At 45.1% G+C, this 20,240-nt stretch overlaps 1 protein-coding gene across 1 annotated transcript; it reads left to right on the top strand.

Moving 5' to 3' along the window:
• The first annotated feature begins 8,605 nt into the window (after window positions 1–8,605).
• Window positions 8,606–16,301, top strand: LOC140396788 (probable G-protein coupled receptor 139). The gene is made up of 2 exons (XM_072485506.1): window positions 8,606–8,672; window positions 15,403–16,301. Exons 1-2 carry the CDS (start codon window positions 8,606–8,608, stop codon window positions 16,299–16,301), a joined length of 966 nt encoding a protein of 321 aa, XP_072341607.1.
• The last annotated feature ends 3,939 nt before the right edge of the window (window positions 16,302–20,240 follow it).

The following is a 20,240-nucleotide window of genomic DNA, read 5'->3' as shown; positions in this document are numbered from 1 at the left end:
TCTGGCTCCACGTGTAGATTCCCTTGCCTATCCTTCAGTGGGCCAACCCTTTCCCTGGCTACCCTCTTGCTTTTTATGTACGTGTAAAAAGCCTTGGGATTTTCCTTAACCGTATTTGCCAATGACTTTTCGTGACCCCCCTTCTAGCCCTCCTGACTCCTTGCTTAAGTTCCTTCCTACTTTCCTTATATTCTACACAGGCTTCGTCTGTTCCCAGCCTTTTAGCCCTGACAAATGCCTCCTTTTTCTTTTTGACGAGGCCTACAATATCTCTCGTTATCCAAGGTTCCCGAAAGTTGCCGTATTTAACCTTCTTCCTCACAGGAACATGCCGGTCCTGAATTCCTTTCAACTGACACTTGAAAGCCTCCCACATGTCAGATGTTGATTTGCCCTCAAACATCCGCCCCCAATCTATGTTCTTCAGTTCCCGCCTAATATTGTTATAATTAGCCTTCCCCCAATTTAGCACATTCATCCTAGGACCACTCTTATCCTTGTCCACCAGTACTTTAAAACTTACTGAATTGTGGTCACTGTTACCGAAATGCTCCCCTACTGAAACATCTACCACCTGGCCGGGCTCATTCCCCAATACCAGGTCCAGTACCGCCCCTTCCCTAGTTGGACAGTCTACATATTGTTTTAAGAAGCCCTCTTGGATGCTCCATACAAACTCCGCCCCGTCTAAGCCCCTGACACTAAGTGAGTCCCAGTCAATATTGGGGAAGTTGAAGTCTCCCATCACCACAACCCTGTTGTTTTTACTCTTTTCCAAAATCTGTCTACCTATCTGCTCCTCTATCTCCCGCTGGCTGTTGGGAGGCCTGTAGTAAACACCCAACACTGTGACTGCACCCTTCTTAATCTCTACCCATATAGCCTCACTGCCCTCTGAGGTGTCCTCCCGCAGTACAGCTGTGATATTCTCCCGAACCAGTAGCGCAACTCCGCCTCCCCTTTTACATCCCCCTCTATCCCGCCTGAAACATCTAAATCCTGGAACGTTTAGCTGCCAATCCTGCCCTTCCCTCAACCAGGTCTCTGTAATGGCAACAACATCATAGTTCCAAGTACTAATCCAAGCTCGACGTTCATCTGCCTTACCCGTAATACTTCTTGCATTAAAACATATGCACTTCAGGCCACCAGACCCGCTGTGTTCAGCAACTTCTCCCTGTCTGCCCTGCATCAGAGCCCCACTGTCCCTATTCCCTAGTTCTCCCTCAATGCTCTCAACTTCTGACCTATTGCTCCCGTGACCACCCCTGCCATACTAGTTTAAACCCTCCCGTGTGACACGAGCAAACCTCGCGACCAGGATATTTATGCCTCTCCGGTTTAGATGCAACCCGTCCTTCTTATATAGGTCACATCTGCCCCGGAAGAGCAAGACTTAGGATGCATCAGATGGAGAGGAAAACTGCAGGGGATAGGCACAATCGCAATGTGGTTCTTGTTCAAGGAACAGCTACTGCGAGTACTTGATAAGTATGTACCTGTCAGGCAGTGAGGAAATGGTCGAGCAAGGGAACCGTGGTTTACTAAGGCAGTCTAAACACTTGCCAAGAGGAAAAATGAAATGAAATGAAAATGAAGGAGGCTTATGTAAAGATGAGACATGAAGGTTCAGTAAGGGCGCTCGAGAGTTACAAGTTAGCTATGAAGGACCTAAAGAGAGAGCTAAGAAGAGCCACGAGGGGACATGAGAAGTCTTTGGCAGGTAGGATCACGGATAACCCTAAAGCTTTCTATAGATATGTCAGGAATAAAAGAATAACTGGGGTAAGAGTAGGGCCAGTCAAGTACAGTAGTGGAAAGTTGTGCTTGGAGTCCGAGGAGATAGGAGAGGTGCTAAATGAATATTTTTCGTCAGTATTCACACAGGAAAAAGACAATGTTGTCGAGGGGAATACTGCGATTCAGGCTACTAGACTAGAAGAGCTTGAGGTTCAGAAGGAGGAGGTGTTAAATATTCTGGAAAGGATGAAAATAGATAAGTCCCCTGGGCCGGATGGGATTTATCCTAGGATTCTCTGGGAAGCTAGGGAAGAGATTGCTGAGCTTTTGGCTTTGATCTTTAAGTCATATTTGTCAACAGGAATAGTGCCAGAAGACTGGCGGATAGGAAATGTTGTCCCCTTGTTAAAGAAGGGGAGTAGAGACAACCCCGGTAACTATAGACCAGTGAGCCTTGCTTCTGTTGTGGGCAAAATCTTGGAAAGGTTTATAAGAGATAGGGTATATAATCATCTGGAAAGGAATAATTTGATTAGACATAGTCAACACGATTTCGTGAAGGGTAGGTCGTGCCTCACAAACCTTATTGAGCTCTTTGAGAAGATGACCAAACAGGTGGATGAGGATAAAACAGTTGATGTGGTGTATATGGATTTCAGTAAAGCGTTTGATAAGGTTCCCCACGGTAGGCTACTGCAGAAAATGCGGAAGCATGGGATTCAGGGAGATTTAGCAGTTTGGATCAGAAATTGGCTAGCTGAAAGAAGACAAAGGGTGGTTGTGATGGGAAGTGTTCAGACTGGAGTCCAGTTACTAGTGGTGTACCACAAGGATCTGTTTTGAGGCCACTGATGTTTGTCATTTTTACAAATGACCTGGAAGAGGGCGTAGAAGGATGTGTGAGTAAATTTGCAGATGACACTAAATTCGGTGGAGTTGTGGACAGTGCGGAAGGATCTTACACGTTACAGAGGGACATAGATAAGCTGCAGCGCTGGGCTGAGAGGTGGAAAATGGAGTTTAATGCAGAAAAGTGTGAGGTGATTCATTTTGGAAGGAATATCAGGAAGACAGAGTACTGGGCTAATGGTAAGATTCTTGGCAGTATGGATGAGCAGAGAGATCTCGGTGTCCATGTACATAGATCCCTGAAAGTTGCCATTCAGGTTGAGAGTGATGTTAAGAAGGCGTACGGTGTGTTAGCTTTTATTGGTCGAGGGATTGCGTTTCGGAGCCAAGAGGTCATGTTGCAGCTGTACAAAACTCTGGTGCGGCCGCATTTGGAGTATTGCGTGCAATTCTGGTCGGCGCATTATCGGAAGGATGTGGAAGCATTGGAAAGGGTGCAGAGCAGATTTACCAGAATGTTGCCTGGTATGGAGGGAAGATCTTATGAAGAAAGGCTGAGGGACTTGAGGCTGTTTTCGTTAGAGAGTAGAAGCTTAAGAGGTGACTTAATTGAGGCACACAAGATGATCAGAGGATTGGAAAGGGTGGACAGCAGTGAAAGCCTTTTTTCTCGGATGGTGATATCTAGCACGAGGGGTCATAGCTTTAAATTGAGGGGAGATAGATATAAGACAGATGTCAGAGGTTGGATCTTTACTCAGAGAGTAGTAAGGGCGTGGAATGCCCTGCCTGCAACAGTAGCGGACTCGGCAACACCAAGGCCATTCAATTGGTCATTGGATAGACATATGGGCGACAAGGGAATAGTGTAGGTGGGCTTTAGAGTGGTTTCACAGGTCGGCGCATCATCGAGGGCCGAAGGGCATGTACGGCGCTGTAATGTTCTATGTTCTATGTTCTATGTGTGCAGGAAGTGTCTCCAGTTGCAGCTCCTGGAAGCTCGAGTTTCAGAGCTGGAGCGGTGGCTGGAGGCACTGTAGAGCATCCGCGAGTAGGAGGGCATCGTGGATAGCACGTATCGAGAGGTGGTCACACCGCAGGCTCAGACCGTAGGCAGGAAGGGAATGGGTGACCACCAGACAGAGCAAGAGAGTGAGGCAGGTAGTGCAGGAATCTCCTCTGGCCATTCCCCTGCAGAACAGATATACCGCGTTGGATATTATTGAGGGGAATGGCCTCTCAGGGGAAAACAGCAACAGCCAAACACGTGGCGCCACGGTTGGTTCTGCTGCAGAGGGGACGGGTGATAAGTGTGACAGTGCAATAGATATAGACGATTGAATTCTGAGGGGAATAGACAGGCGTTTCTATGGCCACAAACGAGACTCCAGGATGGTGTGTTGCAACCCTGGTGCTAGGGTAAAGGATGTCTCGGAGCGGGTACAGGACATTCTGGAGGGGCAGGGTGACCAGCCAGTGGTCGTGGTATACATCTGTACAAACGGCATAGGTTAAAAAAAAGGGATGAGGTCCTAAAAGCAGAAATCAGGCAGCTAGGAAGGAAGTTAATAAATCGGACCTCGTAGGTAGTGATCTCAGGATTACTACCGGTGCCACGTGCTAGTCGGAGTAGAAATGACAGGATAGATAGGATGAATACGTGGCTGAAGGGATGGCGTTAGGGGCAGGGTTTCAGAATCCTGGGGCATTGGGACCGGTTTGCGGGGAGGTGGGACCTGTACAAACTAGACGGGTTACGCCTGGGCAGGACTGGAACTGATGTCTAGCTTTTTGCTAGAGCGGTTGGGGAGTGTTTATACTAATGTGGCAGGGGAACACATGCAGGAAGTCGGAAGGTAGTAAAACAGCGATAAAAACAAAAGGCAGTAAGGGGGAAAGTGTAAGGCAGAAAAGTCATAGTCAAAAATCAAAAAGGGCGAAAGTACAAGCCACCGTGACTGAGGGGAGCTCAGTGAATAGGTCCAGTAATAGTAAAAGGAATGAAACGGGAAGTATAAACATAAATGGAAAGCGACGCGGCAGGTTGTTACATGAAGATATAGGTTCAATGACAAGGAAAATTAGGAGAAAAGTTAAGAGGAAAAATAACTTAGGAGAGGTTACAGATCAAGGTGTTCAGATTCAAAACAGAGGTATAAAAGCCAACATAAGTGTACTTTACCTGAATGCTCGTAGAATTCGGAATAAGGAAAATGAGTTGATGGCGCAAATCATCGTGAATGACTATGATTTAGTGGCCATTACTGAAACATGGTTAAAGGATGGGAGTTAAACTCACGACTGGGTGTTAAATATCCAAGGGTATCAAAATATTCGGAAGGACAGAGTGGATGGTAAGGGAGGGGGTGTAGCTCTGTTATTTAAGGATGACATCCGGGCAATAGTAACGGATGACATCGATGCCATGGAGGATAAGGTTGAATCCATTTGGGTGGAAATCAGGAATAGGAAGGCGAAAAAGTAACTGAAAGGAGTAGTGTATAGGCCACCAAACAGTTACATTATGGTGGGGTTGGCAATAAACAATGAAATAACGGATGCGTGTAGAAATGGTACAGCAGTTATCATGGGGGATTTTAATCTGCATCTCGATTGGTTTAACCAGTCGGGCAAGGCAGCCTTGAGGAGGAGTTTATAGAATGTATCCGCGATAGTTTCCTAGAACAGTATGTAATGGAAACTACGAGTGAACAAACGGTCCTAGATCTGGTCCTGTGTAATGAGACAGGATTGATTCATGATCTCATATTTAGGGATCCTCTCGGAAGGATCGATCACCATATGGCGGAATTTAAAATACAGATGGAGGGTGAGAAGCTAAAATCAAACACTAGTGTTTGGTGCTTAAACAAAGGGGATAACAATGGGATCAGAGAAGAGCTAGCTAAGGTAGACTGGGAGCAAAGGCTTTATGGTGAAACGGTTGAGAAACAGTGGAGAAAATTCGAAGTAATTTTTCTCAGTGCTCAGCAAAAACGAAGGTCGGTAAAAAGAGGGAAAATCGACCGTGGATATTTAAGTAAATAAGGGCCAATATCAAATTGAAGGAAAACGCAAACATAGTGGAAAAGATTAGTAGGGGACGAGCGAACTGGGAAATCTTTAGGGGACATGACAAAGCTGCTAAAAAGGATATAAAGAAGAGGAAGATGGATTCTGAGAGTAAACTTGCTCAAAATTTATGAACAGATAGTCCAGGTTTCTACAAATATACAAAACAAAAAAGAGTGGCTAAGGTAAATATTGGTCCTTTAGATGATGAGAAGGGAGATTTAATAATGGGGATGAGGAATTGGCTGAGGAACTGAACAGGTTTTTGTGTCGGTCTTCACAGTGGAAGACACAAATAACATGCCAGTGACTTATGGAAATGAGGCTATGACAGGTGAGGACCTTGAGAGGATTGTTATCACCAAGGAGGTAGCGATGGGCAAGCTATTGGGGCTCCAGGTAGACAAGTCTCTCTGCCCTGATGGAATGCATCCCAGAGTGCTAAAAGAGATGGCTAGGGAAATTGCAAATGCACCAGTGAAAATTTACCAAATTCACTAGACACTGGGGCAGTCCCGGCGGACTGCAAATTAGCAAATGTGACACCACTGTTAAAAAAATAGGTAGGCAAAAAGCGGGTAATAATAGGCCAGTTAACTTAACTTCCGTAGTAGGGAACATGCTAGAATCTATCATCAAGGAAGAAATAGCGAGGCATCTGGATGGAAATTGTCCCATTGGGAAATTTCAGCATGGGTTCATAAAGGGCAGGTCGTGCCAGGCTAATTTAGTGGACTATGTTGAGGACATTACCAGTGCGGTAGATAACGGGAAGCCAATGGATGTGGTATATCTGAATTTCCTGAAAGCTTTTGACAAGGTCCCATTCAAAATGTTGCTGCATAAGATAAAGATGCATGGCATTAAGGGTAAAGTAGTAATATGGACAGAGGATTGGTTTATTAATAGAACACAAAGAGTGGGATTTAATGTATTTTTCTCTGGTTCGCAGTCAGTAGCTAGTGATGTCCCTTAGGGACCAGTGTTGGGCCCACACTTGTTCGCAATTTACATAGATGAATTGGAGTTGGGGACCAAGTGCAATGTGTCCAAGTTTACAGACGACACTAAGATGAGTGGTAAAGCAAAATGTGCAGAGGATTCCGGGAGTCTGCAGAGGGATTTGGATACGTTAAGTGAATGGGCTAGGGTCTGGCAGATTGAATACAATGTTGACAAATGTGAGGTTATCCATTTTCGAAGGAATAACAGCAAAAGGGATTATTATTTAAATGATAAAATATTAAAACATGCTGCTGTGCAGAGAGATCGGGGTGTGCTAGTGCATGAATTGCAAAAAGTTGGTTAACAGATGCAACAGGTGATTAAGAAGGGAAATTGAGTTTTGTCCTCCATTGCTAGAGGGAGGGAGTTCAATACTAGGGAGGTTATGCTGCAATTGTATAAGGTGTTAGTGAGGCCACACCTGGAGTATTGTGTTCAGTTTTGGTCTCCTTACCTGAGAAAGAACGTACTGGCGCTGGAGGGTGTGCAGAGGAGGTTTACTAGGTTAATCCCAGAACTGAAGGGGTTGGATTACGAGGAGAGGTTGAGTAGACTGGGACTGTACTCCTTGGAATTTAGATGGATGCGGGGAAACCTTATCGGAACATATAAAATTATGAAGGGAATGGATAAGATAGATGCGGGTAGGTTGTTTCCACGGGCGGGTGAACGCAGAACTAGGGGGCATAGCCTCAAAATAATAAGAAGTAGATGTCGGACTGAATTTAGGAGGAACATCTTCACCCAAAGGTTTGTGAATCAATTTAATTCCTTGCCCAGTGATGCAGTTGAGGCTCCTTCATTAAAAGTTTTAAAGATAAAAGACAGATAGTTTTTTAAAGAATAAAGGGATTAAAGGTTATGCTGTTCGGGCGGGGAAGTGGAGCTAAGTCCACCAACGATCAGCCATGATCTCCTTGAATGGCGGAGCAATCTCGAGAGGCCAGGTGGCCTTCTCCTGCTCCTAGTTCTTATGTTCTTAAATAAGTTTGAACCGATAGATAGGGCGTGTCGACTTGAGGGCCTATATGTGGCTATGGGTTTACGTTATTTATCGTCTTGTACGTGTTGAATAGCTGTTCCAAAGCAGGGTTGTTCTCTCATTCTGAATGCTCATATTTATTGAAGCGACGGTGTTGGTTGGGGAGGCTCTGGTCTTTTGAGGGGATGGAGTGATTTGACATATTTATTGTTTTAGCTCCTTTATCTCGTGAATAAACTCGATCTGCTTGTGGGGGGATGGGTTATTACGTCAGATGTTCTTTTTGTTATAAGCGTTGCGTTGATTAGAAAGTTTTGCTTGAAGGAAGGTACATTATGATTTATTTTATCTTCTGTTTCCATCAGATGCAGTATTAGATGAAGTCTGCAAAACATAATATTAAATATCACTCTTTAATCACGCAGATTACACTTACAGTTAAACATGACGGCCACATTCTCGAATACAATGTTGATGAGAGATACTCTAACATTCTGAATGTAATTCATCAATGGTCAAGGCAGAGGGAAGGCCAGAAATGACAATATCAACTATCACAAATCGTTACCATGTCTGGCAGAATCCGTGTAGACTTCCGAGTGAAGGACCCGATTGAAACATTACGATATCCGGAGATGGACCAGATGCTGATTGAATGTACAGACTGATTGCTGGGCGAACATACCTTCTGATGGATATTCGTGAATGGATATTAACTGAAATTTACTACCTTGTGTTTTAGATTTCAATTTCATTCCTGAAAATATTCTGTCTCTTCAGAGACTTAATTCGATGTTGTAACCTGTTTGTGAAATAAAAATAAATCACTGTGTCTGCTCTGTATCTCCAGGGAAACCCGAATGGTTATAAATTAAAGATTATTTGATTGTACCGACTCATTGTTTAACACAGAGAAATTTGCTGCTGCACATTGAAACCGCACACTTCACACTGACGATGCTGGAAATATTCTACACTATCAGGAAGTTATATTACATGATCCTTGCTGTTATTGGTGTTCCTGGTAAGTGATATCAAGTTTGAAGATGCGGATGTTTTCACAAGATTATACTGTGTGACTGCTAATGTTTAATTCCGATCTAACACGGCGCCATTGGCAAGCATGTGGTCATTGACATTTGGTAAGACTAGCAATTGCAATATCTTCCCTCAGTCTTCCTCTTTCTGGATCTCAGGGGCTCTCTGAAATGCAATGCATATATTATCCTACTTAATGATTCCTCAGTACATGGAATAATTAGTTTGCATTACTGACGGCGTACTTTTTACTGGAGTGAGACTTCTGATTTCAGTCGGCAGATATTCATGGGCCTATCAGTCAGTGCACAATTGCACGGAACGTGTGTCACTAATTCCAGTGGAACAACGCATCTTATTGACCATGCATTGATGGGAGCATTTGTCAATGATGAATTGCATTGAGTGTGGGGCACGAATCAGAAAGTAACATCTGACTGAAGTGAACATTTTTACTGGTAATATCGGTCTATGTAACATCGTCCTTAAGCAATTACCAGAATGAGTACCTCATCCCAGCGACAATGTATTACTGTGCCTATCCATCACTCTGGAGTTGGTAAGAATTTCCTTTTGACTCTTTATGTAAAATTCTTGGTTATACATTTATAAAATTTGTACTATTGCGCTTATTGCTATTATTCATGAGCAGCACGGTAGCACACGTGGTGCCACTATGGCATCACAGCGCCAGAGTCCCAGGTTCGATTCCCTGCTGGGTCCCTGACTGTGCGGAGTCTGGACGTCCTCCCCGTCTCTGCATGGGATTCCTCCGGTTGCTCCTGTTTCCTGCATAAGTCCAATGACGTGCAGCTCAGGTGCATTGGACTTGATAAATTGCCCTTCGTGTCGAAAAAGATTAGATGGGGTTATTGGGTTATGGGGATAGGGTGCAAGTGAGTGCTGAAGTGGGTCGGTGCAGAACCGATGGGCCGAATGGTCTCCTTCTGCACTTTATGTTCTATTTAATCCTATGGAACGGTTGTGACAGTAACAGATATTACCTCTTCCCTGCATATGATTCTCTGTCTGTATAGAATGAAAAGTATTGATATCACTCTTTTCTCCTGAACTGCTTCTGAAGTTATCAATATTCATTTCGCCGTATATACAATGAACGCTTCTTATTAGTTTTTTCTTTCGAGTTTCCATTTCATTGTTTCCAATTAAGGGGCAATTTAACGCGGACAATCCACCTACCATGCACATCTTTGGCTTGTGGCAGCGAAACACACGCAAACTCAGGGAGAATGTGCAAACTCCACACGGACAGTGACCCGGGGCCAGGATTGACTTTGGGACATCGGCGCCGTGAGGCAGCAGTGCTAACCACTGCACCACCGTACTCCCCAAATGAACGCTCTAAATAATAGAATTTCTATTGTACTGCACCCACTGCAACAGAAGTTCCCTCCGTACGCATAGTTAAACAGCAGGGCGGCACTTTTACAGATGTCAATCCTCTGGTTACTGACATAGAATTAACTTGAATATCGTCACCACAAAAAAGTAGTTTGTTTCGTGTGTCCTCCTCTAAAGCGTGTCATGTGAGAGTTCCTTTAAGACATGGACGTTTAAGCAATGTACCTTTAAGAAAACAGTGATGTCAGAGAGTGGGTGGGGCTGAGGTCAGGTCAGCCATTTTGCAGTTCAGTTTTGCAGTTTTAAGTTTCAGTTTTCAAACAGAGCTGGTGTCTGTGTTTCCAGAGAACTGCAGTTTGGAGGAAATGAGCTGGGTGTGTGTCTGTGTTTTGCGGTGAGCTGGATCTCTGCCATGAAAGACTATCTCTGGATCATTTGGGTGATTTTAACTCAAAATAGTAAAGGCTTTAACCTGCTGTGATTCTGTTTAAATGTGTTAAGTCTCTTGGAAGTTTGAAGGAACATTTTGAGGCATTATTTACTGTTGCAATATTTTCTGAGTTATCTTTGAAGTCAGGGGTGTTGCGAGATCCTATATTTATTTAAGATGTTAAGTTGAGTTCATGGAATAAGCATTGTTTTGTGTTTAAAAACCCACGCGTCCATAACTGTAATCCCACACCTAGGGAACAAGCCGTGTGCTAGGAAAAGAAAAATTACATTAAAGGGGGAGGTTGGTTGAACTCCATGATACATTTTGGGGTTCTGAAAACGCCTCGCCCATAACACGTGTGACTGTGAAACTCAGGGAAATAAGTGTAGGATTTGATTATTTATTTCTTCTGAAGGATTGCATACGCAGTGATCATTGAAAGATACCGTTCCGTAACTGATTAACATTTAATTAGTTGTTCCACTATCTGATTCGATTTCTTCACATGTACACCTGAGCAGCCCCTGCCGTCGGTTCATTTATGTGTGTGCATGAGTTAAACATTGAATGACAAGCATTTCTTTCTCTCTCTACCTCTCTCTCTCTCCATCCGCTCTCTCTCTATATATATATATGCGTGTTTGGTAAGCACCAACTGAGTGAAAAGCCCCCTTGAATATTGATATCAGTTACTAATATCGTTGACATCAGTCTGGATCACATTAACATGCGTAATCTGTCAATGCGAAAAATAACTAGAGCACCCCTTGGTTTCTCTGCTAACATCCTGATTTAAATAATTGCGCGCACTTTGTCTTCAACAGAACAAAATACAGGGTGCGAATTACTAAATCAACATTTTGCTTTTATATTCGTTCCATATTAATTATTTTAATATTAGTTCATTTACCAATTCCTCAAGAAATGAACTCCAATGTTCTGATTTCAGTATATTTTTGTTAAATTGTTTGTGAAACAGTGCCTTGAACTACTTTGCTTCTCTTATCCATTCAGATGCTTGATTCACGGTAAGCATTTGAAAAACTATTGCGTCAAATATTGTGTCACAAGAACATCACTTTAGTACGACTTTAGTATCATTTAAATACCAGCTGTGCATTTTTATTAATTGTGCTGTAAAATATGTTGTTGTATTCTTCCAGTCCATCAACTGAACGTTTCCTAATTTGGATTTGCTTCCACATTTCACAATTGGTTTTTCCTATTTCCTGAAACCACAACATTTGTTCAACCACAATGTTCTCAAACGTTACGTTTCCATCCCAAATGTCTGTCAATATCTGTAAGAATTATTGCTTGTTTCCTGCTTTGGTAACCAGCTTTCTGCCCATTCTGCTGCCTGTTCACTCCACATCAATCGCTCTGAGATTATTCATGGGGCTTCGCTGGGGATTCGTCAGAAGTACTTGAGAAATAAACAAATATTCGACTCAGCTCCTGGTTCTTACATTATTCAAACAATTCAGTCAGTTGGGTCAATTATGATCTTCCTTTTGGAATCTGTGCTGATTAGTCTTATGTATTATGAGTTTCTGGATTTGTTTTTTCGATTACATTTTTGAACAAAGATTCATAAAATATTTCCTACTACTGACACTTAGCTATTTGGTTTACAGATATTCAAATTTCCACTTAATTGATAAAGTAATTTGAGATGTTTGTCTTTAATCTCTAATCGAATTACTGTTAAGTAGCAGATACCGGTCCTTCTACTGTATCTTCCCTAGCCCGTGTTGAGCACGTTTGATTCTAATATTCTGAAACAAAGCTTTCGTCGTCCTTAAATCATTGCAGCATATGTCCCTATCCCGTTTTCACCACAATTAACTTAACATTTCTCTGCTGTATGTATTCACTACAGTTTTACATATCAATTCAATATCAATGGGGCAGCACGGTAGCCTTGTGGATAGCACAATTGCTTCTCAGCTCCCGGGTCCCAGGTTCGATTCTGGCTTGGGTCACTGTCTGTGCGGAGTCTGCACATCCTCCCTGTGTGTGCGTGGGTTTCCTCCGGGTGCTCCGTTTTCCTCCCACAGTCCAAAGATGTGCGGGTTAGGTGGATTGGCCATGATAAAATTGTCCTTAGTATCCAAAATTGCCCTTAGAGTTTGGTGGGGTTACTGGGTTATGGGGATAGGGTGGCGTTGTTGACCTTGGGTAGGGTGCTCTTTCCAAGTGCCGGTGCAGACTCGATGGGCTGAATGGCCTCCTTCTGCTCTGTAAAAAATTCTATGATAATTCCCCTAAACAAACGACATTATGCTATTGGTTGGATGATCAGTCATGATCCGAATGATTGGCAGGACAGTTTCTGTATGCCGAATAGCCTCCTCCTGCGCCTATTTTCTATGTTCCTATGTTTCTCGCTGATAGTGCGTGTTTCCTTCGGATTTGAATCCTCATTCTCTGGTTCAGTGTTCCTGGACTTCCGCACAACAGGATTAATTTCCTTCCCTCTGAATTCGGAGACGCGATTCCATCGTTCATTTGAGTTGCTGTCTATGTCAGAATGACCCTCACTGCTCCAAAGTCCAGTAAACACGAGTTCTCCTTAAACTGTCAATGGATGGGATGTTGTCTGACAGGCAACTTGGTCAGTTGTCCCTCCACCATCTCCTGCTGGTTCAGTTAAGGAGCCGGGTTTTCAATTGGTTCTTTTTTTTTGCACTCACTCCGCTGTCCCGTTGGAGCTCCTCTCCACCTCACCGGCTTTGGTGACGAAATGAAAGCCATCAAATGGTCGGGATAAAGATCGCAATAAATGGAGTCGGTAGTGAAATGCTCCCCTGTGAAGGTTGGGGTATTCTAAATTAGAATGTTGTCACCAAAATAATCTGCACGAATTATGGTTTGATTGCTGTGGGCAGTAGACTTGCATCATGCGTTGCTCCTAACCCACGCATGTCTCATTGATATATTTGTCCCGGCATTTTGACAACTCCTCTCATCTTATTTCCTCGATTTGTTTTAAATGGGAAAATTTTGGCATTTTTGTTTTTCATTTCGATATCTTCCTCGTCGCCATATGGTCCATCTCGGACACTTCCATTCCCTTTCACAACTGCTGAAACTCAATTTCATTGAATGTTCCAGGTGACTATACGAACACTGGTTAACACAGCTCATTTTTATTGCAAGAACAATAGATGTTCTGCCAATATTAAATCCTTCCCTTCCCACTGCCCTGAGGCGGAAACTCTTTTTCTGGGTGAACAAGTAACTTGATTGCACATCTTACAATACTACAGCCGCATTCATCCTTCACGATGCTGGCTATTGTGCACTGGGGGAGCATCAAATTCAGATCGCATGATTGCTTTGCCGATTACCTCTGTTCAGTACACAAATGTGATCAGTAATTTTCTGATCAATTTCCACTTTGATTCTTCAGCCCATTCAAAGCGTCGACTCTCTTTCCTCAAGCGCGGACATTATCACCAGCGCTGCGTTTCCAGGGTCTATCGCAATATTTAAAGATTAAGGTAAGGTCAATTTGCATTGTCTGTGAAATCCCGTGGTGGTGACAGGGAATGGCAACAACAAAGTGACTGGGAGTGGAGGAGATGTGGCGACACTGAAATGGGGAGTCCGCTCTTGTTGGCAGCCGGAAAGCTTTCCCACACCCCCTAAGGTCCATTCAACATTGCTGAACCCCTTTCGGGACGTTAAGGGCCGAGTCATCTAGTTTTGCTCAGCTTTTTCCCATGCTTACCTCTCCCTCTCTTCGTATGCCGTCACACTTTGCGGCCCCTCTGGACGCATCTTCTCATACTCCAGCCGTCCCATTTCACCACGCGCAGTCACCACTCTGCCAATGAATTTCCCTTGTCCGCCATTCCATCCGATTGGTCTTTGTTCTCTCCCTTCTCCAATAAATTACCACCATATCCCACAACCAGATAGCCGACTCACTCTATCACTGATTTAAAATGTTAATGCATAGTATCTCCCAATACTGATGCAATTATCAGAAAGGAAAATTGACTCTGTTTCTTCTCCAGCGGTTATGGTTTGCCTGATGTGCTTTATTAGTATTTCCTTTAGTTATAACATTGACAGGAATCTCTTTTTTCCCGCCTTTTCTCCAATTCTTAGCCCTCGACATCAGCAGGAGGCGAGGTCACTCTGAAGGTGTAGCTTGGAATCTCCGATTTCCTGCTGAGTGCTGTATTAGAACCAGAGAATTCTCACAGCGCAGAAGGAGGCAATTCGGCTCATTGACTCTGCACTGGCCCTCTGAAAGAGTACCATACCTAGGTCCATTCGTAGGCTTGTGCCCGGAGCCCCCAAAACCTTAACATTTTTGGATAGTGAGCAAACATTTCAGCTTGGCCAATCAATCTAGCATTCCTCCCGCCCAGCAGATTTCAGTGGGGTGCATGGTAGTTTGATCAATGTCGGTTTTGGGTGAGGAAGTGTGGGGGCGCGGGGCGTTGTGGGGAGAAAGAAGAATTGCTACTCTTCCTAGCATACGCACAGCCCTGTGAAGACATTTCCACTCTGGCTGAACCTCTCTCCCTAGTGCATCAGCTGGAAACCTGCAGGCGCTGGGAAAACATGGTCGGTCACAGGAAGACGTGGCAAATCGATTGATTCAGAAATGGCTCATCACATTAAAACCTTTTTTATTGTAACCCACCCTACGCGGGTCAACCACTCTTATGCGATATTTTGATACCTGCAGATATGTAAATATGCAGCTTGTCTGCAGGTGGCTTCAATTAAAATTGACATTTTGACATCCAGCTCTCTGCCCGAACCCCATCCTCCCTCTAACCACCGAACCACCACCCACACATCTCCAATCAAACCTTGAAATATTCAATTTGTTGTCTGTGACAGAATTAACAAGATTGGAAAGTAATTTCCAGTCCCTTTACTCTTCTTTCTATTGCAGTAAATTTACTGGCGATTGTGATCCTGTCCCGAGGAAAATGTGGTCTCACTGCCTGCACTACTCATTACCTCGTGGCCATGGCAACGGCGGATCTACTGGTCATTATCACTGATGGCATACTTTATCGGATCAGTTACTATTATTTCCCTGGGTCTTTTTTGGACATCACCCCTGTGTGCAGTGTCATCTATTTTCTCAGTCGCACAACCACAGATTGTTCCGTCTGGTTTACCGTCACTTTCTCATTTGATCGATTTGTGGCTATTTGTTCTCAAAAGCTGAAAACCAAATATTGCACCAAAAAAACAGCCGCTGTGGTTCTAGCGACCACGACCATTCTGCTCTGTTTGAAAAACATTCCATTCTATTTTACGGTTGGCCCTGTGTGGATAATCAATAATGTACCATGGGACTGTTATACAAAGCCAAGCTACTACACTGATCCTGGTTGGTTGGTATTTAAGTGGCTTCATAGAGTTTTTACTCCATTTCTCCCATTTAGTTTAATTGCATTGCTCAACAGTCTAACAGTCAGACACATATTAGTGGCAAGTCGAGTCCGCAAAGGACTGAGAGGTCAGAATCGTAGTGATCCAGAGATGGACAGCAGAAGGAAGTCTGTGATTTTACTCTTCTCCATATCCGGAAGCTTCGTAATTCTGTGGTTGGTGCATGTTATTGAATTCTTGTATTATAACATTACAGATACAGATCCAAACTATTACAACGATTCGTTATATATATTTCAACATGTGGGAATTATGTTCCGGAACTTAAGCTGCTGTACAAATACATTTATTTATGGGGCGACTCAGTCCAAATTTAGAGAGCAGTTCAAGAGCACAGTGAGCGGTGCAGTCGCAGCAATTACTAAATCAATACAAAACCTGAGAACATGAGTAAAACGAGCAGTTATGCTCCCGTCAGCCCACCGTTTATCTCCACCAGTCAGCAATGCAATGACAAACATGATTATGTCTTTCACATCATTTTCTGCCTCATTCCGCCCATCCCAACCCATGGTATATAACCCTCTGTAGAACCAGAATGTTACTCTTGTTTTTAATATAACCAAGGACATCACATCCACTGATTTTGTGGTGGTGATATTCCATATACTGAAGATCCACTGGTGGATACAACCCTCCTCCAGGCTCTGTTAAACTGGAGACTCTCATTTTGAAAGTATACATCCTCGTTCCAGGTTACCCCAGGTTGGGGTGGGGGGGGGGGGTGGGGGGGGGGGGGTGGTGAATCCACTCTGCATCCAGCCTGTATAACTCCCAGCAGAATTGTATATGTTTCAACAAGTTCATCCATACGAGATAACCATATGTACGTTGCGGGATTGGATGAAATAAAAAGTACTAGAATAGTTTCGAACAATCTGAGTTTATCGATTTTGTTAGGGAGAATATGAATGCGAAATGTGTATTATATAGAGAATTGATCAAAGGGAAATAAAGTTGCTCTGAATATCAGTTACCGTGTCAGCGTCAACTATGCAGTTCGCGACATATAGTAAGACATGGAATTTTTTGATACTCCTCCCAGTCGAGACTGTCAGCTTGCTGAACTTAAAAATATGTCAGCTGTGTATAAACTCAATAAAGACCCCACCTGGACTATGAACATGGATCCTTTCCTGGGAAGTTTGAGTTCGATAGAGCAGAGATCTTTTTTCTTTTTAGAGTGACCAATATTCACTTTTTACAATCATTGGGCAATTTAGCGTGTCCACTCCACCTACCCTGCATACATTTGTGTTGCGGGGGCGGAACCGCCGCAAACACGAGGAGAATGTGTAAACTCCACACGGACAGTAACACAGAGACGGCATCGAATCGGGAGCCTCGGCGCCATGAGACTGCAGTGCTAAAAACTGCCCCGAGAGTGCAGGGATTTGACACACCCACACAGCTGTGCTTAATGTCACGATCGATATGAAATGGATTCCAATCCATTGCAGAGAACGTTTGTTTCTAATGCATCATGCAGGAATAGCCGAATAGAGACACATTCTGCAGATTATTCGAATCCCTGGACGAGTTTGCAGGGGGCTTCCCACATAATTAAATCAGGACGTTCGAATGCTCATTAAGGGCATGTGGAGGACGTTAATTTGTTCCAGTTTTGATATTCTTTTTTGGAACTGCGAAGTGCCAGAAGTGGGTGGCGACTGTAGGTGGACGTTACACGCTGGGTGGCTCCTGATAGGACTGTCGTTTTATGGCCCCTTTAACTCAGCTTGTGGCTGCGGATTTGACACGATTGATCTCTGGAAAGGCAGCCTCAACTAAAGGAAGTCTATAACGCAGTGAGGAGTACAAAGAGAAAAGGTGCGAGCTACAGTCCTCCTGAGAGCTCGAGCTGGGTGTAGAGTTCTGTTCGAGGAAAGGTAGCGGGAGCAAGCTGCCCGGGTGGAGCTCCGCCCATTCCAGTGGACAGTCCCCTGAGAGCTCGAGCTGGGTGTAGAGTTCTGTTCGAGGAAAGGTAGCGGGAGCAAGCTGCCCGGGTGGAGCTCCGCCCATTCCAGTGGACAGTCCCCTGAGAGCTCGAGCTGGGTGTGGAGTTCTGTTCGAGGAAAGGTAGCGGGAGCAAGCTGCCCGGGTGGAGCTCCGCCCATTCCAGTGGACAGTCCCCTGAGAGCTCGAGCTGGGTGTGGAGTTCTGTTCGAGGAAAGGTAGCGGGAGCAAGCTGCCCGGGTGGAGCTCCGCCCATTCCAGTGGACAGTCCCCTGAGAGCTCGAGCTGGGTGTGGAGTTCTGTTCGAGGAAAGGTAGCGGGAGCAAGCTGCCCGGGTGGAGCTCCGCCCATTCCAGTGGACAGTCCCCTGAGAGCTCGAGCTGGGTGTAGAGTTCTGTTCGAGGAAAGGTAGCGGGAGCAAGCTGCCCGGGTGGAGCTCCGCCCATTCCAGTGGACAGTCCCCTGAGAGCCCGAGCTGGGTGTAGAGTTCTGAGGGAGGAAAGGTAGCGGGAGCAAGCTGCCCGGTGGAGCTCCGCCCATTCCAGTGGACAGTCCCCTGAGAGCTCGAGCTGGGTGTGGAGTTCTGAGGGAGGAAATGTCAAGCTGGTCGGGCGGAGCTCCGCCCTTTACAGTGGGAAGGCTCCCTGAGATTGTTGCAGTGGACTGTGTGTGCAGCAGTTCGCCAAACATTTCAATAGGGAGCTGAACGAGAGGATGGTCTCGCTCAAGGAGTTGGCGGATGATAACCTAAACCCGATAAGGAGGGTTTGTGAAACACGTCCAGAGCAGTGAGGTGTTGAAGGCGGTTACAGAGGCATTGTCGCGGCACAGCGACCAGTTTAGCTGGAAGAGTCAGGGGATACGGTGGGCGGTCGAGTGTAATACAGGGCTGAGAGCAACAATGGAAGTCTGGGAGAATAGGTCACGGCGGTAGCATGTGCGGATCGTGGGATTTCCTGTGGGGCTGGAGCGCTGGAGGCAGGCGGAGTATTTTGCGGAGATTTTGAGAGGAGTAAAACCCTTCCATCTATTCGCAGAATTGGGCTCATCGGTCACTCCGGCAGAAGCCGAAGGTGGCGAAACAACCAAGAGCTGTGATAGGCTGCTTTCATATCCATCGGGTGAAGGAGAATGTGCTGAGATTGACGAAACAGAATCGAGAGGTGAGGTGGGAAGGTTGTGTCATTCGTATAGACCAAGATCTCACGGCGGAGCTGGCAAAAGAGCGGGCGGCCTTGTTCGGGCGACAGCAGCGTTGTACAAGAGCAAGGTGCGGTTTAGGATGTTGTACCTGGCGAAGTAAAGAGTTACACACAACTCCAGGGACAATGAATTTGAGAACGTGGAGCAGGACGAGGCGTTTGTGACGGCTGAAAGACTGGGACTGAACTGAGATTGGAATTTGGTTTTTCTTCATGGAGTAGTTGGGAGGACATTTTTCATCGGAGGGCTCTATTCTGCCGCGCTGATTGGAAAGCTTGTGTATTCGACCTTTGTGTTATTATTTTCGGAGTTGGGCATATGGGGGAGGGGGCTCTGATGGGGGCCAGCTCGCCTGCAATTGCTAGTTGCCTAGTAAACAGCAGCGATGCCGGGAGGGGCCCCGTCCGCCTATGCCTGTGTGGATAAGTTTCGGTGGGCTTTGGAGGTATGAACGGAGGATGGCGACTGTAGGGAGAACTGGTTTCGAGAGGAAATGGCTAATGTGGGTGGGGCTCTGGGATGGGGAGCGGGAGGGGTAGTAGACTGACGTGAACGAGGGGTACGGTAGTGCGCCGCTTGTTTTGCGGGGACAGGGGCAGTAATTAAGGGTGACAGGAAGTATTGGGCGGCGGTGAGAACCCCGGTCCGCATGTTAATGTGGAACGTACATAATTTGGGCTTCAGGTAATTGGATAATTGTAGCGCATTCTGGGGAAGGTGGGACCTGTACAAGCAGGACGGGTTGCATTTGAACCAGAGAGGCACCAATATCCTGGGAGGGAGGTTTTCTAGTACTCTTTGGGAGGGTTTAAACTAATTTGGCAGGGGAATGGGAAGCTGATTTGTAGTCCAGCAACTAAGGTATAAGACCATAAGACATAGGAGCGGAAGTAAGGCCATTCGGCCCATCGAGTCCACTCCACCATTCAATCGGCTGATTTCAACTCCATTTACCCGCTCTCTCTCCATAGCCCTTAATTCCTCGAGAAATCAAGAATGTATCGACTTCTGTCTTAAAGACACTCAACGTCCCGGCCTCCGCCGCCCTCTATGGCAATGAATTCCACAGACCCACCACTCTCTGGCTGAAGAAATTTCTCCTCATCTCTGTTCTAAAGTGACTCCCTTTCATTCTAAGGCTGTGCCCCCGGGTCCTAGTCTCCCCTGCTA

This window comes from Scyliorhinus torazame, chromosome 20, assembly GCF_047496885.1.
Source record: "Scyliorhinus torazame isolate Kashiwa2021f chromosome 20, sScyTor2.1, whole genome shotgun sequence".
NCBI classification, from domain to species: Eukaryota; Metazoa; Chordata; class Chondrichthyes; order Carcharhiniformes; family Scyliorhinidae; genus Scyliorhinus; species Scyliorhinus torazame.
This window is presented reverse-complemented; position numbering and strand designations above follow the sequence as displayed.